Below are 27,500 nucleotides of genomic sequence, written 5' to 3'. Positions count from 1 at the left end.
TAAAGGTATTATTATCAGTGGTGGTGGTCAGTTGGACTGTCCACACCGCCAATATCAACATCGACATGATCAATATACAATTCCTCCACAAACACAAGGCTTTTGTAGTACATGTGATTAAATCTATCCCCATTATTTCACTGGTACCTTGATAATATTTATATTATACAGATCAATATAATACTGGAGAGTGTATATAAAATGTATTTATTAACTAACCTGGTTCAGCATCACAGACACCACATCATACCTTCGCCTGAAAGTAATGGATGAGGAAAGAAAAACATGAAAAAAACAAACATCACACAGCTTGAGATAATAGTTATTAGTTCATTAAAGAAAACAAATGTAATTAGGTCACAATAACTTGATTACAGCAATTATTACACACATACACACACATATATTTATTCAATACACACTCTACACAGTAGAACAATGATATATACACACCTGAGTAAACCCAGAAATGTAAAGACAGGAAAAATACAGCTAAGAATTCTGACAGCTTATATAAACATGAAATTTAGGAAGGAAAGAAGGGCTACAGGTAATCATATGAACCCTAGTACATGACTGGTATTGTATTTTATCAACCTTGCAAAGATGGAAGAAGTTGACCTTGGTAGGATTTGAACTCTGAACGTAAAGAGTCGTAAATAAAATAACACAATTTATTTTCTTCAAGTAATAAGAAACAAGAACAGGAGAAAAAAAGGAAGACAGTTTATTAAAGGAACTCCTGGGTATTACTGGTACAGATTATATTGACCCCAGAGTGATAGTAAATATTCTGGTAGGATTTGAACATGGAACATAAAAGAGACAAATGTAAATATTGTAAGGGCATGATTCTGTATTTAGTCCAGGGTCGGAGTAAATAGGGAAACTACAAAGGAGAGAGAGCGAGGAAGAAAGAGATAGAGAGAGAGAAAGTAGTTCTAGATGGGATGAAAGGAAGAAGAGAGAGGATTTGAACCTGTGACGTTGAGGTAATGGAGAACGAGATGAAGTGAAGTGTCCAGTCAGGCAACAACAATAACAATTATGGTGATTAATTAATGAAGCAGGTACAGTGTTATTTCAGTGCGAAAGAGAGAAGAAAGACAATGACTCCATGGTGGGATTATGACATGAATGACTGAATGAAAAAGAAACAAACATTTTTGAAAACATAAAAGAAACAGATTTGGATATTCCAGATCCAATGGGGACTTACCCCCGAACTGCCACATAGATTGGTGTGTCTCCATCGTTGTCCACCGCATTGGCATCAATGCCATTGTGACCCAACAACAGCTCGACTGTGTGCAAGTGTCCCCAAAAACAGGCCCAGTGCAGCGGTGTTTGACCATCATTAGACTGTGCATTAACCTGAAAAAGAAAAGAATAAAAACATTAAAAATGGTGTCTGAAAGGGGAGTCGGGTGGTGAAGAATTAAAAGAAAAACTCAAAGAAAAAGCGAAGAGAAGGAATTAAATAAATTAAACAGGTGGAATGATTGGGGTGGGGAGAAGGTAAAAGAGATTTCTATTGTATATATACACATACGTGTATACACACATACATATGTACATATAAATATATTTATACACACACAAACACACGCATATAGGATGAATAACTCAATAAATAAACACATAGAGCAGCAAAATGAGTGTGTGTGTATATATGTGAGTGTTCGCGTGTTTGTGTTCATAGTTACATTTATTCTTTTATTCTTTCATTTGGTTCAGTCATGTGACTGTGGCCATGCTTGTGCACTGTCGTTAGTCGGACAAATTGACCCCAGTAAGCCTAGTTTACGGGGACGTAAACACACCAGCATCGGTTGTCAAGCGATGTTCGGGGCAAACACAGACACACAAACACAGGCACGTACACACAGACACACATAACACACACACACATACACAAACACATATGTATATATATAAATATATTATATATATATATATATATATATATATATGTACACAGAAACGTTAGCACGCGGGGCGAAATGCGTAGCCGTATTTCGTCTGCCGTTACGTTCTGAGTTCAAATTCCGCCGAGGTCGACTTTGCCTTTCATCCTTTCGGGGTCGATAAATTAAGTACCAGTTTCGCACTGGGGTCGATGTAATCGACTTAATCCCTTTGTCTGTCCTTGTTTGTCCCCTCTATGTTTAGCCCGTTGTGGGTAGTAAAGAAATATATAATATATATATATATATACATGTTTATATATATATATATACATACGACGAGCTTCTTTCAGTCTCCATCTACCAAATCCACTCACAAGGTTTGCTCAGCCCGAGGCTATAGCAGAAGAACCTTGCACATTGTTCCATGCAGTGAAAATGAACCGGGAACCATGTGGTTGTTAAGCAAGTTACTTACAACACATCCACACCTGCGCCTCTCTGTCACTATATATATATATATATATATATATATATATATATAGAATATATATATATATATATATATATATATGTATGTGTGTAAATAGATCTTTTTTACTCTTTTACTTGTTTCCATCATTGACTGTGGCCATACTGGAGCACTGCATTTAGTCGAGGAAATTGCCCCCAGGACTTATTCTTTGTAAGCCTAATACATATTCTATCGATCTCTTTGCCGAACCGCTAAGTCTCGGGGGCGTAAACACACCAGTATCGGTTGTCAAGCGATGGTGGGGGAGAAACACAAACAAATGCACATATATATATATATATATATATAATATATATATATAATATATATATATACGACGAGGTTCTTTCAATTTTCGTCTACCAAATCGACACACAAGACTTTAGTCGGCCCGAGTCTATGGTAGAAGACAATTACCCAAGTTACCACGTAGTGGGACTGAACCCGGAACCATGTGGTTTGTAAGCAAGCTACTTACCACACAGCCATTCCTGTGTCTATATATATATATATATATATATATATATATATATATATATGTGTGTGTGTGTGTGTGTGTGTGTGTGTGTGTGTGTGTGTGTGTGTGGTTGTATGTTCCTCATGAAGTTTTTTAAAATAAATATTTCTTTAAGAAATTTTCTGAAAATCCATCCCTTTCAATGTCTTAATCAACAATTATCTCTGGGGTTGCGATTGGTTTGAAACTCATCAAATGCTTCCATTTTCTCAACATAATAGTCATCGAAAATTAATGATTATCATTAAAAAGTAGGAAACACCAGAAAGGTAAGGGAAAAAAATACGGGGTCTCAGTAAGTATATATATATATACTACTACTACTAATATAGAATGAACTTTTTTTTACAGAAAAAATATTCCATCAAAAAATGTGGCAGCATATTAAAATACCTTTACGGTTAAATTATAAACTATTATAAATAAGGGCTAAAGAAAATTATTTCAATGCCAATAAGCTGATAACAGACTTTTAAATCGTCAATTTCCATATATTATTTACTCGCTATAGAAAAAAAAAACTCGAAGAACTGAAATCGGGGAAAGCCGGCCGATAGAATTTCTTAAAAAAGTTTGTTGTTTCTATATTGAATCAATTTCGGAATTAATCTCATAATAGATTCTTTCCTCTTCAGTAGAACATACGAAAGGATATAAATAAGATACTTACATCGCTGCCCCGAGATAGTAAGATCTCCACAGCTTGAAGTCGATCCCTGAGAGTAAAAGATAGAAACATGGACTAATTTACATTATATATGAAAATATTTTGGCTTTGAGACGAAACATCATCGTCATCATCATCACCATCATTATCATCTGCACTATTATCATCCATCACTATCATGCTCATCAACATCATCGCCATCATCATCATTGCCAACGCCTCCATCATTGACATAATCATCATCATCAACATCATCATTATCATCATCACCATCATCACCATAATCATCATCGCCATCATCATCACCACCATCATCATCATCATAGCCGTCATCATCATCACCCTCATTGCCAACACCATCATCATCATTATCGTTCATAGCCACCATCATCTACAACATCACCAGCATCATCATCATCATCATCATCATCAACATAGTCATACTCATCACCGCCTGCATCATCACCATCATCATCGTCATCAACATCATAATCACCAACATCACCATCGTCATCATCATCATCATCATCATCATTATCATCATCATCGTCATCATTAACATCATCATCATAATCATCATCATCATCATCATCATAATCGACATCATCATCATCGTGATCACCATCGTCATCATCATCATAATCGTAATCATCATCATAATCATCATAATAATCATCATCAAAATCATCACCATCATCATCGACTTCATCATCATCATCCCCTCCATCGTCATCACCATCATCAACAGCAAGATCGACATCATCAATATCATCATCATCATTATCATCATCATCACCATTATCATCGTCATCATCATCAACATCATCATAATCATCATTATCGTCATGATCATCATAATATCATCAAAATCATCATCATCACAATCATCATCATAATCATCATCATCCTCATAATCATCATCATTAACGTCATCATCATCGTCATCATCAACATAATCCTCATAATAATCATCGTCATAATCGTCAACATCATCATCATCTTCATCATAGTCATCATCATCCTCATCATCATCCACATCATCACGATCATCATCATCATCGTCATCATCATTAATATCACCATCTTCATCATCATGGTCGTCATCATCATCAACGTCATCATCACCAACATCATCATCTTAATCATCATCATCATCGCCTCCGTCCGCATCATCATCACCTCACCATCATCATAATCATCATCACAATCATCATCATCATCATTATCATCATCATCATCACCATCATCATCATAATAATCTGCATCATCAACGTCATCATCATCATCATCGCCATCATCATCATCATACTGATCATGATCATGATCATCATAATCGTCATCATCAATATCATTATCATTATAATCATCATCATCATCATAATCATCATCATAATCGTCGTCATCATAATCATCATCATCTTCATCACCACCGTCATAATCGCCCTCATTGCCATCAGCATCATCAATAATTCATCGCCACCATACTCATTATCATCATAATCATCATCATCAGCATCAGTATTTTCATCATCATCGTCATCCCCATCATCATAATCATCATCATCATCATCAACATAATTATCATCATCAATATAATCATCAATATAATTATCATAATCACCATGAATCTCATCATAATCCTTCCCCTCCCCCTCCTCATTATCATCATCATAATCATCATAATCATCATCACAATCATCATCATCATAATCATCACCATCATCATCATTGTCATCATTATCATCATTGTCATCATTATCATCATCATCAACATAATCATCATAATCATCGTCATCATCATCATCGGCATCATCATCATCATCATCATAATCATCATCATCATCATAATCATCACCATCATCATCATTGTCATCATTATCATCATCATCAACATAATCATCATAATCATCGTCATCATCATCATCCACCATCATCATCACAATCATCATCATCATATAATCAATCACCATCATCACATGTCATCATTATCATCATCATCATAATTATCATAATCATCATCACATCATCATCATCATCATCATCATAATCATCTAATCATCGTCATCATCATCATCATCATCATCTCATCATCATCATAATAATCATAATCATCATCACAATAATCATCCTTATCATCATCATCAACATAATCATCATAATCATCGTCATCATCATCATCACCATCATCATCACAATCATCATCATCATCATAATCATCATAATCATCATCATAATCATCATCATCATCATCATAATCATCATCATCATCATCATCATAATTATCATCATCATCATCATCACCATCATCATCATTGTCATCATTATCATCATCATCAACATAATCATCATAATCATTGTCATCATCATCATCATCATCATCATCATCATCATCATAATCATCATCATCATCATCATCATCATCATCATAATTATCATCATCATCATCATCACCATCATCGTCACCATCATCATCGTCATCAACGTAGTCATCATCCGTATAATCATAATCATCCTCCTCATCCTCGTCGTACTCATCATCAACATAATCATCATAATCACTATGAACGTTATCATAATCCTCCCCCTCCTCCATCATAATCATAATCATGAACATAATCATTGTCATCATCATAATCATCATCGCCGTTATCGTCATCATCGGGATTGTTTTGATTGAATAATGACTAATGAATTGTATCGATGACTAAAAGAGTAGCTTGTTGTTGTTGTTGCTTGCTAGTCTGCTGTTGTGCTGCTGTCCCACTGCCACTACTATGGTCACTTTAGATATTGAACCTGTGTCTGCAATTGCAACAAATTTACAAACAAAAACACATCTGCAGATTTTACTTGATTCTCAACTTACCCATCCACAGCCCAATGTAAAGCTGTACAACCCACGTGGTCTCTTGCTCCTACATCCGCACCAGCATCAATCAACATCTCGATTATTCTTGCCTTGCCATAGTAACTAGCTTCTATTAGAGGAGTTACTCCACATTCATCACGTTTGTTAATCTGTAATGAAGAAAGTGAGGCCATGTGAAATAGAGAAATTCCATTCTCTCTCTCTCTCTCCCTCTCTCTCTCTCTCTCTTTTCTCTCTTTGTCTCTCACTCTCTTTCTTGTTTTATTTCCTGTTTTTCTCCTTCTTTCTTTCTCTGTCTCCCTCCTTCATTTCTTTCCTTCTCTTTATTTTCTCACTTTCTCTCTCTTTCCCCTTTTCTTCTCTCTCTTTCTTTCTCTCTCTCTCCGTGTCTCTTTTACTCTCTTTCTATTTTACTCTTTTACTTTCTGTTCCCATTTTCCTTTCCTCTTTTTCTCTCTCTCATTCCTTCCTCTTTCTCTTTTTTCTATCCTCTAGTCTTTGTTCTCTCTTTCTCTCTCTTTCCTTCCTCTCTTTTTATTTCTCTCTTTTCTTTTATCACTTTCTTTCTCTCTCTCTATTTCTCACTCTCTTTCCTTTCCTATATTCCCCTCTCTCCCTCTCTGTTTATTTTCTGTTTCTCTCCCACACATTTTCTTATCTCTCACTTTCTCTTTTCTCTCTTTCTTTATCTCCGTCTCTTTTTTCTTCTCTCTTTCTCTCCCGCTCTTTTACCTTTATTTCCAGCTTTTATTTTCTGTCTTTCTCTCTCTCTCTCTCTCTTTCTATTTTCCTTCTCTCTCTTTTTCTTTTCTCTCCTTTTCTTTTCTCTCTTTCTCTCTTTGTCTCTCCCTTTCTCGTTTCCTTTTATCTCTTCCATTCTATCTCTCTCTTTCTGTTCTCTCTTTCTCTATCTTTCTTTTCTCCGTAAATTTTTCTTTTCTTTCTACCTTCATCTTTCTCTTTTTATCTTCTTTATTTCTCTCTCTCTTTTTCTCTATAGTTCTCTCTCCCTTTTCCTTTTATATCTTCTGTATTTTTCTCTCTTCTTTTTTTCTCTTTCTTTTTCTTTCTCTCTTCTACTTGTTTCAGTCATGAGACTGCGGCCATGCTGGAGCTCCTCCTCGAGTTTGTCTTTTATGTCTGTAACCTTTTCTGTCTGATTAGCAGCAACCTATAGCTCTCTTTTGCTTATGGGCTAAGTAACAGGGATGCAAATACACCAACACCGGTTATCAACTAGCAGTTAGGGACACCCACTAACGTAGATACATATGTATACACACACACACACACAACCCCCACTCAATAATACACATACATCTGCTTGTCTGTATATACACATACACACACAAACACACACACATGTACGAGTTAATAACAACTGTAAGATGTGTTTTATCTATTCTCCAAAGCGAATGGAACCCTGTCCAGGAGAAACCAATGTCGTCAGACGTTATCCTCGTTCATCGCTTGTTTGGACCCTGAACCGTAACACCCTAATGTTGATGGGTTAACAGAGGTGGCCAATTCACTGCTCCTCAACTCCTCATGCATTCTAGCGGTAAGCTTCTCTCTTACACCAAAGCCAGCAAGAGGCTCTTTCAGTTGCCTGTCCCATCATGCGCACAGCCACCCTTCCCTCCTTACCTCACATTCCAGTTGCTGTAAAAATCCTCCATGCCGACTGGGCAAGGAATCCCCTACAGCCAACCACGACTTGGAATATCCATACATGCCATACCTTCTCCCTGCAACCCTGCAGAAGGCTCTTATATCTGTCACACTTCTGTTCATGGGCCTCGTTGCAACCCGCTCCCCACATGACTGTTCGTTCAATTATGATAATTTTCTGGGCCTTTTCAGACCACAGGACCACATCGGGCCTCAGGGTTGTATGGACAACCTGGAGAAACTGCAATCTCTTCCCTAAGTCTACCTTCATATCCCATGGTTGAGACCCTTGCAGCAAGCTATATATTACTTTCGCTGGCTTTACTGGTTTGTCTCCCACTTTCACAAACTTAATTGCGGCAGTTATCTTCCCTTGGTGATGATGTTTCTTACACATTTACTGCTCCAGGGTGTAAGCAAGCATTTGTATCTGCCTTGAGAAAGTGTTATTCTGCACCCTGCCAAGATGTGTGCCAGAGTGCCTCTTTCCCACAAAGTCTACACAAATGGTCTTCCCTCAAACCTTATCTGTGCAGGTTTGTTGGCGTCGGGAGTGTGTCATACACCGCTCCATACAGAAAGGAGATGTGCAAAGGTTCCAGCCTCCACAGGTCAGTCCATGTGAGCTTCTTCTTAGGGAGATCCCATTTAGTCCATGCACTCAGAGATTCCAACTCCACAGCTCTTGATTTCCTTTTATCTTCCTCCTGGTACCGCACCGCTGTCTGGGTCATAACCCGCCTCTCCCTGGTGTCTGCTTTCCTCTATTGTTGGAAATAGGAAGACCCAAGTCCCTTGCGACCCCAACATGTAGCTCCAATTATAGCGCGTAGCTCCAGCATACCTTCAGCCTGAGCGACAGCGGTGCTAGTTACCCACACCTTGTGGTAATACCTGCATGTCTAACAAGCTCGTCCTTAGAGTCCCTCTACACCATTACATTTTGCTACTTTAAATTCCTCCATTAAATGCGACAGTTGTAGCCTTCCAGATCTTATGGACAGGCCTACTGCAGTGAAGTTTGGGAAACTCCTAGCAATCTTCGGAGGTATTTAGTTATCTTTCTCTTCACCCTTTCCACACTTGTCATTGGAACATCATACAGCGTCACCAACCATATGAGTCTTGGGAGCAGTCTGTGTTGGTAGAGCCATGTCCTGAACTTTCCTGGAAGCCCTGATCTATCAATCCACATCAGTCACTCCTCTGTTTGCTTCACAATTTTGGTGACTGATTCCCTCTGACAGCGACTTGTCAAACTTATTTTCAAGGCATTTACTAGGATTTAACTCTATTGATGGAATGCTCCTTGCACTTGGAGCCTGATTTTGTTGCTTATCTTACTGCCCTCCCTATTACCATGCTCCTCGAAATGCTTAGGAAGATGGTTCAATTCATGCATAAGCTCAATGAAGAGAAAGAAAACCACTTTATGTTTGTCACTGAATCTAATACAATGTAATTATTTGAGACTAGATATCTGTGGGAACTTCTGGATGACACCAACTTGTGTTAAATATGTTCAAAGTGTGAAAAAGTGTATACAAATGAAAGGAAACGATAGGGGAATAAAAACATAAATAAGGCAGTGCTTCATTTTAAATTAAGTGCTTCGGTAGTACTTTGTAGCCATACAAAATGTTAAAAGGTGTGAGTTGTTCATACACAACTGTAATACATCTGTTTAGACAACACTATCAACATCATCTGGAGGAATACACCTACCATCACAAAGTGGCAGAAATACACACACCATTGAATTACAGGTATGATGGTCATCAAGAAAATAAAGGATGCTTCTTTCTGCATTTCACCATCTGTCAGCTCTCTTCACTCCTAATTTGAAACCAAGATTTCTGGTCTCCTACCAACAGAATCTCTATAAATTTAACAGAATCATTCTACCAACTGCTTCCTAACCATGAAGGTCCTATACCAGGGATTCTCAAACCTTTTAAATATGGTTTCTTTTCATTTACCAAGGATTTCTCAATGTCCATTTCCTTGCTACGACTCTATATAACACATTTTTAATGTCGATTCGGTTAATACCAGATCAGATTAATTTCCCTCTCGATCCTAGTCTTGACATGGGTGACTACTTACCATAGAACCTTCACCAGAATAAGTGAATACTTGATGCTTCACCACTTAGTTTTCTTTACTGATCCAACCGCTGATACGTAGCTTCAGGTAAACTCGGGTATACATTCTTTGTGTTTCATATATACATAACCTCATATAATATTTTCCCACAGCGTCCCCACACATGGGTAGAACTGACCTCACTGGGAAATCCTGCTCAATATTCCTGCAGACAATATCTTATCGAGTAACTACCAACCAGTCATTCTAACTTCCAATGTTTCAATTATGAAGTAAAAAGTCACAAACAACCATCATATTTGTTCCTTTAGGTATCTTTCATTATTCAATGAACACCAGCACAATTTTATAAAGCCATATCAAGAGGGGCTTTGTACCTGTGTGATACACCAGTGTTTTCATATTTCATATGTTTGACAAAATCTGCATAAAATAGTGTAGCCCTTGACATCAGTAAAACCTTCGACTGTGTATGGCAAGAGGACTTCTTTAAAAAGTCACCATCCATCTACGGACTCCATCTGTTTCTCATCTCATCTGAAACTTTCATGTCAGAATACTCCCTTGCAGTGTGTGATGGTGGGTTTCTCTCACATTCACATTCCATCTACTTTGCCATGCTCAAAATTTGGTCAAGAATAATATTCTTTTCTACTCAAGGCACAAGGCCTGACATTTTGGTGGAGGGGGCCAGTCGATTAGACCAACCGCAGAAGGCAACTAGTACTTAATATACCGACCTAGAAAGGATGACAATAAAAGTCGACCTCGGCGGAATTTGATCTCAGAACGTAAACACAGACGAAATACTGCAAAACATTTCACCTGGCGTACTAACGATTCTGCCAACTCACTGCCTTGGTCAATAATTTTATTATAACATTAATGGCAATTTGAGGAAAGAGATGAAGAAAGAAATGAAATACAATGGAGAAATATATGCAGTTAGTTTGAAGTTTTCAAATTGCGTATATAATAATAAAGAAATAGGCAAATTTGAGAAAGCAATAAACAGAACAACTTACTTGGCCTGGCTTCTCCTCTATCAAAGTTTTCAATCCTTTAACATCATTAGTTATAATTTTAGTAAAAATTGAATCCATGTCTTCTGAATAAAAGATGTCAAAAAAAGAGTAAAGCAGTTTTGAAAAACTTATAAAATGAGTTAAACAACAATAAACAGAAGATGATGGTTCTAAAATCTTGCATAAGATAACATTGATATTGTAAACTTCAGTTTATCTAAAGTTATTATTCATAGCTGAATGTTCTTCTTGACACTAATATACCTAACAACAGTTATTGTATTGTATTTCTAGGTTAGATTACAGATTGACTGGTTACTATTAAACCCTCAATATTGGAATGTACAGTCTGTTGATCAGCTACGTAGAGGCAGCGTACATGTTGAGCTATAAATCTGTGGATCATACCCCAGCTACGGTGGAGGGGACTTTATATCAAAGACAAACTGATTCTCAAAAAAAGGTAAGTTTACGAAAACTAGTAAAAGAATCAATGAAACAGAGTTTGTTCAATAGAACCACCTGTATTGATCTTTGTCGATACCCTAACAAAGTAGATGAGATCAAATCAGACGCTATCAACAAGTGCTTACTTTGTAGATTTTTGCAAATATCTTTATGACTATTTCAAAATCATTTGATAAATTTCCCTTATATATATATATGGGTTTGATTCTAGCAAAAACTGTCCGATGAACGGCAACGGGAAACTCAGAGTAACAGGTTTTGTTGAATTTTCTGCTGCTTTAAATAAAGTATATATATATATATATATATATATATATATATATATATATATATATATATATATATATATATATATATATATATATAATATATATATATATATTATCGCCATCACCACTTGACGTCCACGTTTCATCCATTTATGAGTAAGATGGATGACAGGAGTCGGCCAGGTACCCTAGGCTACTGTCTATTTTGGCAGGGATTTTACAGCTGGATGCTCTTCCAAACGCCAACCACCAGTTTAGTCCCACTGTATGACACCTTGTGCAAGTACCCAGTGAAAGAACTGCCAAAATGAAGTGTTTGTGTTTGTGTGGGTGTGTGCGTGTACCTGTGCATATATATATATATATATATATATATATATAGATAGATATATATATATATATAGTAAAAAGTGAAAAAACTACAGAAGGCTTAAAGGTTAAAAAATATATTTGAGTCAATATGTCTGAAGAATATTAAAAAATGTTTTCCTACAATGACATAGTTTAGAAGAAAGACCGGTTTCGCGTTTAGCTTTTCAAATTTCTTACGACGTTATGTTCATGTTGAACAGAGTTATCGTTATGTTTATGTTTAAAAGAGTTCTAAATAAGGGGAGGTAATGAGTGATTTCTTCCGGTGTAAGGGAGATAATCGCTTAAATTTTTTTGCCTTTCCCTTGGTGTAAATTTCTCTGTATCAGTATGTTGGAGTGGTTAAGTCTGGGCTTGTACTTTTCAATGAAGAATGTTTCCTTGTTTAGTCTAATTTGTGTTGATGATCCGATAGTACATTGGTAAAATGGAAAGATTAAAAATTGTGGTAGTAGTTGCTTTGCGCATTTCTCAATGTGCTCACTAAAAGGTATCATTCTGTATTCTGGGAATGCAATCTGTTGTCGATGCAGTGTGCATCTACGTCTGAGTGATAGTCCCGTAGATCCCACGTAGTCTTGGTGGCAGCCCGAGCATTTTATGACATAAATTATGTTTTCAGAGGCACAAGTAAAGTTAGAATTGATCTTGAATTTCTGTCCTTCTTTAAAGAGGAATTCTGATCCTTCTAGCAGGTTTGGACATGTTGCACAGTTCGATCTACCACATTTTTTTACTTTTGCATCCGTAATTTCAGAAAACAATTTTGCCTTTGTGAGAATCTTTTTACGTGATTTAGGTTGTTTGTAACTTTTAATGATTTGGTGTACGTTTAGAATTTTCTTTAATTTGGGGCCCTTATGAAGTATTGGTAAATTCTGGGTGATGATGGTGAAGGCTTCTTTGTTTCTGGGGTTGTATATAGATATGTAACGTAGTATTTTCGGGGAAGGTGTGTTGTTGTGTTGAACTTTTCTTAAAGTTTCTATGTTGATTTCTGTTGCACGTCTGATCCCATCCTCTATGAGTTGAGCTAGGTAATGTCTGTCAATTAGGGTGTTTTTGAGTTCTTGCAGTCTAAAGTTCCTGGTATTTTGTTCTGACACTATTGTGCATATCCTTCTTGCAAGGTTGAAGGGGATGTTTGTTTTAGTGTGTCTTGGGTGGCATTAATTAAAAAGAAGGTATTGTTTGGCGTCTGTGGCTTTGTAAAAAATGTCTATTTCTATTTTAAGGTTAATTATTTTAATTAGTATATCCAAGAACGGATAAAAGAGAATAGGAAACGATTCTTAGACGATTGTTTTATACTCTGGAATGAAAACACAGATAAACTCCTAAAATTTAAAAACCTATTGAACAGCATAAACCCAAATAAACAGTTCACAATGGAATACAACCAAAAGGAGCTCCCGTTCTTGGATATACTAATTAAAAAAAATTAACCTTAAAATAGAAACAGACAAGTCTGCAGTGCTATACACATGTTAGACTTGGGCATTGAAGAAGAGGGAACATCTTTTTACAGAGCAGATATCCATTGTAACGCTGATGTTGGGAATCTGGCTTCGAGATCACACCTGGAATGAGGAAATCTGGAATAGAACTAGAGTTAAGGACATCATCGCCGAAAACCACTAAGTAAATCTACGATGGGCTGGTCATGTCGCAAGGTTCACAGACCATCGGTGAACCCATACAGTTGTAGAGTGGTACCCGTGCGAATGGAAGAGACTACTCAGAAGACTTTAAGTCAGACGTGAAGATGACAGACTGGCTGATATATATATATATATATATATATATATATAGATATATATATATATATATATATATATATATAAATATATATATATATATATATATATATACACTCACCAGTAACACCGTTATCATAACACCCCTGCATACTGTTGATATACGCTCACATACGCTCCCTACGCACACTCAGGCCCACATAATTTTAAGCTCCCCCACACATACATTCAAACGCACTCGTTCCCATTTAAACATGCACACCCACACACCCTTCGTAAATGCACACTCGCCCTTACGCAACCTAGTTCAGCAGGGGTAGCGTTATTTCCCCTCTTTATCCCAGATTCTTACTTCCGCAAATTTCATCATGTTCAACCGTTAATACCTTCACATTTTCTCTCTCTCCTTTATTTTCGTTCCCTCTCCATTTCCCCCTCAATCCTTTCTGTCGAAGAGCGTAGGTTCTAAACATCAAAGACTTTCTCATTTTTTCCTGAGGGTCAAACTAATACACCTTTTCGTTGTGCCCTCACCTGTCTTCGTCTTTTGTTTTCTGTAAATTTGTGTGTGTGTGTGTGTGTGTGTCTATGTGAATGTGTGTACTTAAGGTTGGAATTTAAAACTATTTCTTGTGAAGAGTATCGACTAGTAACATTTAATTAAGATCTTAATACATAAGCATTACGAAAGATGTTTGATGAATACATTTGTGTACACTACACGCCGAGACAAAGGCCGAGTGGCTGCTAGTATATATTACACACACACATATATACATACGCCTAGCAGACTTAATAACATAGCAGACTTAATAACACAGACTTAATAACAGAGGGAGGAAGCGGAGGCATTGAAATAAACACTGGTTTTACAATTTGAAGTTCGGAAGTGTGGAAGTTGTAAAGATAATTTATGGAAAGGTCAGAAAGAAAGCTAAAACAGTGGGATGGAGTTACAGTTATAGACGCTAAATACATGAAACTTGACTTTATCAATTTTACACACACACATACATATTTATATTCCTTTTTTAAATTTTTTTAAATGTTTCAGGCGTTTGACAGCGACCATTCTGTAGCACTACCTTGAAGGGTTCTAGTTGAACAAATCGACCCACGGACAGCCTAGTACTTTTTCTATCGGTATTCTTAAGCGAACCGCAAATTTATGGGGATGTAAACACACCAACACCGGTCACCAATCGATGATAAAGAGTACATATAAAACACGTATATATATGCGACGGGCTTCTTTCACTTTCCATCTACCAAATTCAATCTCAAGGTTTCAAGGAATTGAGCGCAGAACCATGTGGTGGGGAAGCAAGCTTCTTACCACACAGCCATTCCTGTGACTAAATACACATATAAATACATATATGAATTTTGTAGTGTCCAGGGAGTCATTATGCCAATATCATTAACACACGCACTGGTTCAATTTCACTTCTTTATTGTTTGTCAATATTAAATTAATTAGTTTTCAAAACCTTTTCTTTTCTAACATGAATATAATTTTTACACAATTCATCAATGAACGAAATGTAAAGAAACATACAGGCACGAACACACATTTACACACTCACTTACACATACTCACAGAAGCATATGCCAATACACGCATAGGTGTATATAAATATGTATGCGTATGTATGAATGTATGCAAACACATACACACACATACATATAGATGTATAATGATAAATAAAAAATTATTGAATCAATTTTTATGAAGTTTGGTAAACGAATGAAATAAAGTCACGAGATTGAATTTAGAAACAACAAAAAGGAATTGCATGTTACGGGATTTATTGTGGATTTGTTTTAGATATTTGACTTCAGAACATTCAGTATGATGCGTAGAAGACAATATAATATCTTTTCAATCATCTGAAGCTCAAAGCACCGACTTTGAAGGTCTATGGAGACACAAGAAGAAAGGCAGGACTGGCACGAGTGTCGAAGACAAAGAAATGTCGTAGAGACACAGCAGCAATAGGAAGTAAAACATCAGTTTCAATCAACTAGGCAAGCCTGCTGGAGGGAACAAGATACACCAGAGAAGAAATGACAAATGTTCGAGTCTCAAGCCATTAGAAAAGCCAGCTTAACAGAGTATACGGTACACACTGGGTCAAAGGTCGGGTGACTGCTAGTATATATTACACACACATGCACATAGACTTAATTATGTAGGCGAAGAGAAGAATAAGAAAGGGAAGAAATGGAGGAAGCAGAGGCATTGAAATAAACACTGGGTCTACATTGAAGGGAAAATAAGTTGAAAAACAGCATCAGAAGATCTGCCTCTCTGGCTTTGTTTAAATTCAAAAGTGGTCAACCAGACGTGTAGTCTTGTGAAGCCACATACATCAGATCAACTAGAAGACAGATTCACCACAGACTGAAAAACATTTCCTCAAGACCACATCACCCAGGGCTTTATTCCAACAAAGTCAATGTTGCCAAGGGAAATATCGCACCAGGATTATAGAAAGAGGCGTAGATGCTATCAACCAATGAATAACAGAGATCCACTTCTTTAGAAGCACAGCACAAAGTTTGAAGCTCTGAAGGGAGCTAGACGAATGGAATCTGTTACTGCATTCATGAATATTAATCGGCACTTGTCAATTATACACATAATATTAAAATTTATTGTAAAATATCTCCTTTTTTTAGCTAAAGGCAGAGATTTATTGTAGAGATTGCATTAAATTATATCAAAAGAAATATGTGAAGGGGTATGAGGTCTGTGGAGTGCTCAGCCACTTGCACATTAATCTCACGAGCAAGCTGTCCTGATGATCGCATCAGCTTGTGGGACCCTCGTCGTCGTAACCGACGGAGTGCTCCTATGGATGTATGTTAATTACTAAGGCAGTAGAAGTAAGGCAGAGGCCATAGCCTCTAAACTTTCGAAAGGGATTTAGATAGGAAGAATAGGAACAGTATATTACTGGTACTTAATTCTTTTCAACAAGTGGTGGGATGGTGTGTAAAGGTAATCCAAACAATATGTCATGGGTGGAGTGTCTTAGATTCTGTTTGATGGATCAGGGCTGAATTGGGATTAAATAGCTACAACCACACCAATACCTCCCTTCGTCTGCAAAAGGCATCACCACTATCACCATGATCCAAACCATCATCACTTCCACAACCTACACCACCACCATCACCTCTAGTAACTATAACACCACCAACAGCAACTTCATCATCAGCACTACAATAACCACAACTACCACCACCCTACATATTTCTGCTCAGTCCAACACTACGATGTATTGAAATGCCTTGCCTTGGGCCCTTAATGGAATCAGTGCAATACCGTGGTGGGGGAGGTTTTTCTACTAGTTTACTTATTGACACTCAAAGTATTTAATTTCAGTTGGATTTGATCTCAGAACAGAGACGGCTAGAACAGTTAATGCAAACATGTCAATTGGCTACCGTGATGACCCGGTAGAAAAAGCAGCGAAACCTCACACAACTCACACCCTGATATCATAAGAAAGAAAGAATAAAGTGAACTATGTGATTTAATCTTGACCCTCACCCAAAAATTGGATGGTATTGGCTAGAATGTTTTCTACATTAGAGATTATTTCAGAGCACCACCTAAGATTAGAACTCACTTCTACAAATCAAGTGTTCCCTCGAAATAGCGCAAGAGGTGACGTGGCCTCATTTCACCCACCACACATCTAACCAGTTCAGTATGGTTGCAGCTCGATGAAGTCATAAAACACCCGGGACAATATATCTGTGGCTGTAATACTGTCATTTGATCAGCTAAATGGGAGGGATGATAGCAACAACGACAACGTCAACAATATCACACACGCAAAACACCACCAGGATATATCAAGATAACCATCGGTAATTTTAGACAGGATCATTTTTCCTAAAATAATGTCACACCTGGGATAATTTGATATCGTCATCTAATACCGCCACACCCGAGATGTCAGTCACGCAGACACTGTGATCTCATTCAATACAATATTGGTTTACACTCTGCTATCATATTGTGTTATGCAACAAATCAATTTCAAAGCCACTTCTTTATTTTGTGTTCGTTTGAAATATTTCAAGAATTGTTATCCTCATTTCAAATGTCAGACAAAATACTGAATCGGAAAACTGGTAAATTGAAATCTTGTGATGCATATGTATGTATGAATGTATGTATGTATGTATGTATGTATGTATGTATGTATGTATGTATGTATGTATGTATGTATGTATGTATGTATGTATGTATGTATATGTATGTATGTATGTATGTATGTATGTATGTATGTATGTCTTTTCCATATGTGAAGAGAGAGAGAGAGAGAGAGAGAGAAGAGGTGGATAAGGAAGGATGACATTAAACAAATGAGACCCCTTGTATATGAGATGTCATATACAAATATTCATCCATGTAAATAGAAAGAAACAAAACATTGAATTTTTTCAAACGGGGAAACTCCAAGTATATATATATATATATATATATATATATATATATATATATATATATATATATATATATATATATATATATATAGAGAGAGAGAGAGAGAGAGAGAGAGAGATAGATAGATAGATAGATAGATAGATAGATAAATACATACATACATACATATATACATATATACACACACACACATGTATATATATATATATGTATATATATACGCATGCATGTATCTCCAGATATATATGTATGAACTTCTATAAGCTTGTATGAATGTTTATATATATATATATATATATAGATAGATAGATAGATAGATAGATAGATAGATAGATAGATAGATAGATAGATAGATAGATAGATAGATAGATAGATAGATAGATATAGATAGATATATAGATAGATAGAGAAAGAGAGAGAGAGAGAAAGAGAGAGAAAGAGTGTTCCGAAACTAAGCCAACCGAATATTCGTGCTTAAATGATTATAAATGTAATGAGATGTAAAAATCATACATCATTATAAAAGTTTTGTGTCCCTTCTTTTTATTGCAGACTAAAGAAATAATAAAGACTTATAAATTAAGGGCTAGTCCCTTAATCTCTCACTCTCTCTCACTCTCTCTATACATATATCTATAAACGGCACACCAACTTTTCAATAATTATTCACCTCTTTTTCCTTTACAAATCTACACTTTTATATAATCATTTTATTTATTCATCTATTCTGCTGTTAATTCCAGAGAAAGTAGCAATACTTTCTAAATTTAAAGCTAATTATTACATAGACTATTAATTCAAAAATAATATAAAAATATAACCTGTAAAATGTATTTAAAATCTAATCTTTTAAGACTTCAGAGAATTTTAAGTATTGAAATGTCAGGATACAATTTATGAAGTTGAAATATTCAAACATTGCCGTAATTTTTATAATTAATAATTATTTTCGAAATTTAACAATTATTTTAGTTTAAAATATATTAAAGATATGGTTTCTGTTGTTGAGCTTTAATTCTTGTCTTGTAACCCTATGGACTTAGACCGTCCCATAACTTGTCATTGTCAAACTGGTTTAATTCACGCAGCAGTTTATAAACTCCGCTGTGCGTTAGTAATAGAGTTTATAATAATTCTAGACAATGTGATGGAATTCTCAGAACCCATCCATCTGATAAATAATGTTTAAGATTATGAGAAAACATATTTAATGCATTCCACATTAAAATGTTAACATAGTATAAAGATGTGGAGAGAGAAATGTATGCTGTCAACCACTTTTTAAATGTTTAAACAATTCATACTGTTTTCTACAAGATGTAAATATTATTTAAATTACCAGAGCAATTACATTTAGATGCAAAATTAAATGAATATTAAAACAGAAATCGTTTTAAAGAACGAAGGAAAAGATCAATTAAATGAGTCGTTAAATAAATTTAGAATTTCACTTCAGAATTAGAAATTCACTGGAAACTACATAAAATAGTGTATAATTAGATGAATATTTTCATTTCATTAATTTCCATCAAATAAATTTTTTTCCGTTGTTTTAACTGAAGTATATTTGACTAAAAATGTTATACGTGTAATTTAACGCTTGTAAACTGTTTCTATAAAATCCTGGAATACAAAACAATTTATTATAGAGATATATTTAGGTTTGAAATAGCTCTAATAAATATTTTGCTATGTAAATGTGTTAGTATGTTGTTAATTAAAGTAATTATGAAATAATATTCACCAAATTGAAAGTGTTTCGAATTCAGGCTGAAGTTTTTCTGTCTCTTGAATGTTCAGAATATTCAAACAGGAGAGAGATTTTTGACTCCTGCAACGGTCGCTACGCAATTATGAAATGCCTGGACGAAGATTATAAACGTGTGGGTGTTATTTTGTCCTGTGCGTGTAACTTTGTTTAAACGTGTGTATGTGTAAGTGTGTATGTTGTATTGTCATGGTATATCATGTATGTGTGTGTATATATGTGTGTAGTGTGAATGTATGTTTGATTAAAGGTATATGTGTGTATATTATAGCGTGTGTGTTAGCGAGTAGACAGAGACAACCTGTCTCAAATAACCACACACTGAAAAATATCTCTCCCACAACTCCTATTCATTGCTACATTCTTTCTCTCTTTCTCTCTTTCTCTCTCTCTATTTCTCTCTATACGTAATCACCAACGTGACCACAACCAACACCACAATCTGTCCGCCCATTTCCATACAAACATTTTATCTTCGTAAACAAATCTTTTTTTTTCTATTTTTATACGGAAAAAATTCATACCTAAATATTTAAATTCATACATACACACACAAACACATTCATATATACACACATACATACGTACATATATGCATGCATACATACATACTTACATATATACGTACATACATATATACATACATGCATTCATACATACATACCGAAGATTAGAAACTTCGGTATGCGGTAAAGCAAATCCTTGCTGAACCCCAATTATAAAGTATTACTTAAGTTTCCCGTTAAATGGTCCTTTTTTCTTGCCGAATTCTACTTGGTGAAATTATTAATTACTTCTTAATTAATTAATTTTACCCTTTGTTATTATATATATATATATATAGTTGAAATTTATAGAAAAAACAAAAGCCGAAGTCAGATGTAGGAATAATAAGCAAGTGTATTAGTTTGATATTTAGGAAAAATACATGTGTGTATGTGTATGCGTATGTGTGTGCATGTGTGTATGTATATGTCTCTGCGTCTGTGTCTGTTTCCTCCTCATCACCGTTTAACAACCGGTATTGTTGTGTGTACGACTCGTAACTTAGCGGTTTTGTAAATAAGACCGATAGGACACGTGCCAGGCTTTTTTCTAAAACAAATCCGTTCTAAGGTCGATTTGTTCCACTAAAACGCTTCAAGCTGTTGCTCTAGCATGGCCGCACTCAAATAAGTGAAACAAGTAAACGGATAAAAGAATACATACATACTTACATACTCACACTCATACCTTTTTCGGAAGGGTTGTGGTCACCCTAAATATCGTATAGACTAAGCTCATTTTGTGGAGATTAAAGGCCTAGTGACTAGAGCAGCGGACTCGCGGTCGAGGGTCGCGGGTTCGAATCTCAGACCAGGCGATGTGTGTGTTTATGAGCGAAACACCTAAGCAGCATGCGGCTCCGGCAGAAGGTAATGGCGAACTTCTGCTGACTCTTTCGCCACAACTTTCTCTCACTCTTCCCTCCTTTATCATGCGGCTTACCTGCGACAAACCGGAGTCCCGTCAAGGTGGGTAACCTATACGCCAAGGAAACCGGGAAGCGGCCCTATGAACCAGGCATGTGTTGAGAAGGAACAGACAACAAGCTCAGTATTATCATTATTAATATCATTCTGGTCATTCGTCTGTCTTCATGTTGTGAGTTCAAATTCCGCTGAGGTTGATTTGCCTTTCGTCCTTTCGGAGTCGATAAATTAAGTACCAGTTGCATACTGGATGCGATCTAATCAACTGGTCCCCTCTCCGAAAAATGTCGGGCCTTGTGCCTAGGGTAGACAAGAAAAGAATAATGTAAGGCGGCAAGCTGGCAGAATCGTTAGCACACCGGACCAAATACTTAGCAGCATTTTGTCCGTGTTTACGTTTTGTGTTCAAATCCCACTGATGTTGACATTTTCTTTCGATAAGATAAGAAGCCCCTGAGATCTGGGGTCGAAATAATCGATATAGCCCCCTCTCAAAACAAATCGATTTTCTGCCATAACTTGAAATTCTTATCACTAAATTGAAGGTGGAAGCCAGGGAGAATCCTTACCGTTACAAGATGTTTGTTGCTTCTCTTCCTGATCTTTAAGTTCTGAGTTCAAATCCTACCTAGGTCACTTTCTCTTTCATCTTCCTAGGATCAATAATATAAGTACCAGTTGTGTACTGAGGTCGATGAATTTAACTTTCTGCTTTCTACCAAAATTGTAGGCCTTGTGCCTAGAGTAGAAAGGATTGTTATTAAATGAGTCGGACAAATTGATTAACAACATTTTTACAGGCTCATTACATTCTGAGTTCAAACGACACCAAGGTTGACTTTTAAGGGTCAATAAATTAAGAAAAAGTCAAGTCCTGTGTTCGATGTAGTCGACATGCCATTTCGTGTGTGTGTGTGTGTGTGTGTGTGTGTGTGTGTGGGTGTTTGTATGTGTAGTTTTGTATGTTTGTGATTTTGTGAGCGTCAACGCACACGCACAAGGCTTAATTATCGAACTAATGATACCACAATTACGAAATATATTAACATTCCAGAACCCTAATTAGTAGTGTAGACAGAAACACACACACACATACGCACGCACATATATCTGGAGCCTTGCTTTACTGAGGAATACACAACCTCCACAGCAGAAGTATTACGGCCCTACCCTGATAAACAGAACTGGCCTGCCGATGCCACGTACAGATCACACATACAGGCGGCACCTATGCGCGCTCATTCCGGTGTCACACGAAAAGAAATCACCACACACTGTGAAGTGGTTGGTATTAGGAAGGGCATCCAGCCCTACAGACCATTCCAAGCCAAACTAGAATGGAACCTGAAGCAGTTCTCTAGAGTGTCAACTCTAGTAGAAAAAACTGTGCAGCCTATTCCAGTTTCGAAAACGGACGTTAAATGATGATGATGATGCTATCTATCTATCTATCTATCTATCTATCTATCTATCTATCTATCTATCTATCTATCTATCTATCTACCTAGCTAGTTTTCTCTGGGTGTGTGTGTGTGTAAATTTATATATATATATATATATATATATATATATATATATATATATATATATATATATATGCACATATATATATATATATACGTTTATATACAGAGAGAGAGAGAGGGGGAGACAGACAGACAGACTGGCAGAAAGACAGACAGATAGACAGATATATATATATATATATTTGAAGAAATTAGGTAATCAGAAGATCGGATGGTTCATATTTATAGATATTTATTTATATATTACAATTACATATATATATCATATCATTCAGATCACATCATTCGGATTATTAGCGCTTTCTCCCATTCCAGTGGGGTTTTCAAATATATATATATATATAACTAAAAATAAGGGTGTCTAAGAGATACCACCATGCCGAAATAGCAGTCAAAACCCTGACTTTAAAAACCACGTTAAATGTTCATATCGTACCATGAACATTTTACGTGGTTTTTAAAGTCAGGGTTTTGACTGCTATTTCGGCATGGTGGTGTCTCTTAGACACTCTTATTTTTAGTTGTAAAATAATTATTACCTCTGTACGGTATTTTTCCCATGCTGGCCACTTGATGATATCGATATTTAAATAATGATATTATCCTTATTTATAAATATATATATATATATATATATATATATATATATATATATATATATATATGTAGGTCCCGGGTTGAGTCGGGGTTAACCACAGTAAATAAGGTACTCAATACATAGCAGAGTAAATTAATTTATTTTATAGAAGCTCCTTCTATAAAATAAAATAATATATATATATATATTATATATATATATATATATAGATAGATAGATAGATAGATAGATAGATAGATAGATAGATAGATAGATAGATAGATAGATAGATAGATAGATAGATAGATAGATAGATAAATAGATAGATAGATAGATAGATAGATAGATAGATAGATAGATAGATAGATAGATAGATAGATAGATAGATAGATAGATAGATAGACAGATGTGTTTGTGTATGTATGCATTTATATAAGACTGAGCTTGTGAGGAAGGCCTGTTCATAGTATCTAGTCTTAAGTGAAATAACAGCCAAATCTCTTAGTGACACTTTACTGTATTTTGTATGTAGGTAGGTATATAAATGTGCTGTGTGTATGCAAGGTAATTAATTAGGCAGAGTAAATAAAGCATGAAGGAGATTTAGATGAGAAGAATAGAAGCGGTATATTACTGGTACTTAATGTCTTTAACCAGTGTGTAAAGTTAATCCAAACAATGTGTCATGGGTGGAGTGTCTTGGATTCTATGTTGATGGATCAGGGCGAAATTGGGATTAAACAGCTACAACTACACCAATACCACCCTTCGTCTGCAAAAGGCATCACCACTGTCACCATAACCCCAACCACCATCACTTCCACAAAACTACACTACCAACACCACCACTAGTACCTATACCACCGACACTGCCTTCATCATCAACACTACCACAGCCACAACTACCACCACCCTACATATTTCTGCTCAGTCCAACTCTACGTTTTATTCGAATGCTTAGCCTTGTGCCCTTAATGGAATCAGTGCAATAGCGTGGTGGGGAAGATTTTTCTACTAGTTTATTTATTGACCCTCAAGAATTTAATTTCAGTTGGATTTGATCTCAGAATAGAGAGAGCCGGAGCAATTAATTCAAAGTTGTCAATTGGCCACCGTGATGACCCGGTCGAAAAAGCAGCTAAACCTCACTCAACTCACACCTTGATATCATAAGAAATAAAGGATATTGTGAACTATGTGATTTTATCTTGACCCTCACCCAAAAGACTGGATGGTCATGGCTAGAATGTTTTCTACATTAGAGATTATTTCAGAGCACCACCTAAGATTAGAACTCACTTCTACAAATCAAGTGTTCACTAGAATTAGCGCAAGAGGTGACGTGGCCTCATTTCACCCACCACACATCTAACCAGTTCAGTATGGTTGCAGCTCGATGAAGTCATAAAATATCCGGGACAATATATCTGTGTCTGCAATACTGTCATTTGATCAGCTAAATGGGAGGGACGATAGCAACAATGACAACGCCAACAACATCACACACGCAAAACACCACCAGGATATATCAAGATAACCATCGTTAATTTTAGACAGGATCAGTTTTCGTAAAATAATGAGTAGTGAATAAAGAACACGCCTGAGGTAATTTGATATCGTCATCGAATATTGCCACACCTGAGATGTCAGTCACGTTGTCACTGTGATTTCATTCAATATAATATTGGTTTACACACTCTGCTATCATATTTTGTTATGCAACAATCAATTTCGAACCCATTTCTTTATTTTGTGTTCGTTTAAAATATTTCAAGAATTTTTATCCTAATTTGAAATGTCAGACAAAATACTGAATCGGAAAACTGATAAATTGAAATCTTGTGATGCATATGTATGTATGTATGTATGTATGTATGTATGTATGTATGTATGTATGTATGTATGTATGTATGTATGCATGTATGTATGTATGTATGACTTATATATGTTTGAGTGTATGTATGCATATATGTGTATGCATGTCTTTTCCATATGTGAAGAGAGAGAGAAAGAAGGATAAGGAAAGATGAAATTAAGCAAATGAGACACCTTAGGAGTCATATACAAAATAATCATGCATGTAAATAGAAACAAAACACTGAAATTTCTCAGACGATGAAACTCCAAGTGTATATATATATGTATATATATATATATAAATATATGTATATATATATAGATAGATAGATACATACATACATACATTCATATATACATACTTAAATACATACTTACATACATACATACATATACACAAACACACACACACACACATATATATATATATATATATATATATATATACGCATGTATATTTCTACAGATATATATGTATTTAAAAAAATATACACACATATATATATATTATGTATGTATTTATATAAGCATGTATGAATTTTTATATATATATATGTCTGTGTGTATGTGCGTATATATGTTTATATATAGGTATATGTATGTTTATGTACGTATATAAGCATGTATGCATGTTTATATATATATAGACATATGTATGTGTGTGCGTATATATGTATGCATACATGTATAGGAGCAGGAGTAGCTGTGTGGTAAATAGCTTGCTTACCAACCACATGGTTCTGGATTGAGTCCCACTGCGTAGCACCTTGAGCCAGTGTCTTCCTCTATAGCATCTGGCCGGCCGAAGCCTTGTGAGTGTATTTGGTAGACGGATGCTGAAAGAAGCCCGACGTATATTTGTATATATATGTATGTGCATATATGATTCTGTGTCTGTGTTTGTCCCACTAGCATTGCTGGACAACCGATGCTGGGGGGTTTTTGTCCCCATCACATGGCGGTTCGGCAAAAGAGACCGATACTGGGCTTACAAATAATACGTCCCGGAGTCGATTTGCTCGAAGAAAGTCGGTGCTCCAGCATGGCTGCAGTCAAATGACTGAAACAAGTAAAAGAGTAAAAAGGAGTGAAAGAGTATGTATGTGTATGTATGTGTATATATGTACATATATATGTATGTACGTACACATATATGTATATATATATATATCTGTATGTATGTACGTATGTATATATATATATATATGTACGTATATATATATATATATATATATATATATATACACATATATATATATATATATGCATGCATGCACGTATATATGTATGCATGTATATATACATATATATATACATATATATGCATGTGTATATTATTATGTATATATATATATATATATATATATATATATATATATATGGAGAGAGAGAAAGAGAGAGAGTGAAAGAGTGTTCCGAAATTAAACCAACCAAAGATTCGGGCTTAAATGACTATAAATGTGATGAGATGTAAAAATCATACATCATTATAAAAGTTTTGTGTCCCTTCTTTTTATTGCAGACTAAAGAAATAATAAAGATTTATAAATTAAGGGCTAGTCTCTTAATCCCTCTCTCTCTCTATCTATAAACGGCACACCAACTTTTCAATTATTATTCACCTCTTTCTCCTTTACAAATCTACACTTTTATATAATCATTTTATTTCGTCATCTTTTCTGCTTGTAAGTCC

The 27,500-nt window shown here is 35.6% G+C and overlaps 2 protein-coding genes across 3 annotated transcripts in view; both read right to left on the bottom strand.

The window, feature by feature from the left end:
- LOC115225319 (serine/threonine-protein phosphatase 6 regulatory ankyrin repeat subunit B-like) overlaps positions 1–20,442 on the bottom strand; it is a 48,774-nt gene extending 28,332 nt beyond the window's left edge. The window contains exons 1-6 of one of the 2 annotated variants that reach the window (XM_029796266.2): positions 20,352–20,442; positions 11,277–11,359; positions 6,472–6,623; positions 3,609–3,654; positions 1,220–1,374; positions 220–256 (exon numbers count right to left, since the gene is read on the bottom strand). In XM_029796266.2, the coding sequence (XP_029652126.1) occupies positions 220–256; positions 1,220–1,374; positions 3,609–3,654; positions 6,472–6,623; positions 11,277–11,354 (468 nt within the window). In that variant the 5' untranslated portion in view covers positions 11,355–11,359; positions 20,352–20,442. The remainder of the gene's footprint in view (positions 1–219; positions 257–1,219; positions 1,375–3,608; positions 3,655–6,471; positions 6,624–11,276; positions 11,360–20,351) is intronic. The other variant, XM_029796269.2, reaches the window with a different exon arrangement.
- The window catches only part of LOC115225268 (adhesion G-protein coupled receptor G6-like), a 1,160,637-nt gene that overhangs the window by 608,420 nt on the left and 524,717 nt on the right, over positions 1–27,500 (bottom strand). The window lies entirely within an intron of this gene.

This window comes from Octopus sinensis, linkage group LG27 (genome assembly GCF_006345805.1).
Source record: "Octopus sinensis linkage group LG27, ASM634580v1, whole genome shotgun sequence".
Lineage (NCBI taxonomy): Eukaryota > Metazoa > Mollusca > Cephalopoda > Octopoda > Octopodidae > Octopus > Octopus sinensis.
Note: the sequence above shows the minus strand (reverse complement) of the source record. Positions and strands in the feature narration are given on the sequence as shown.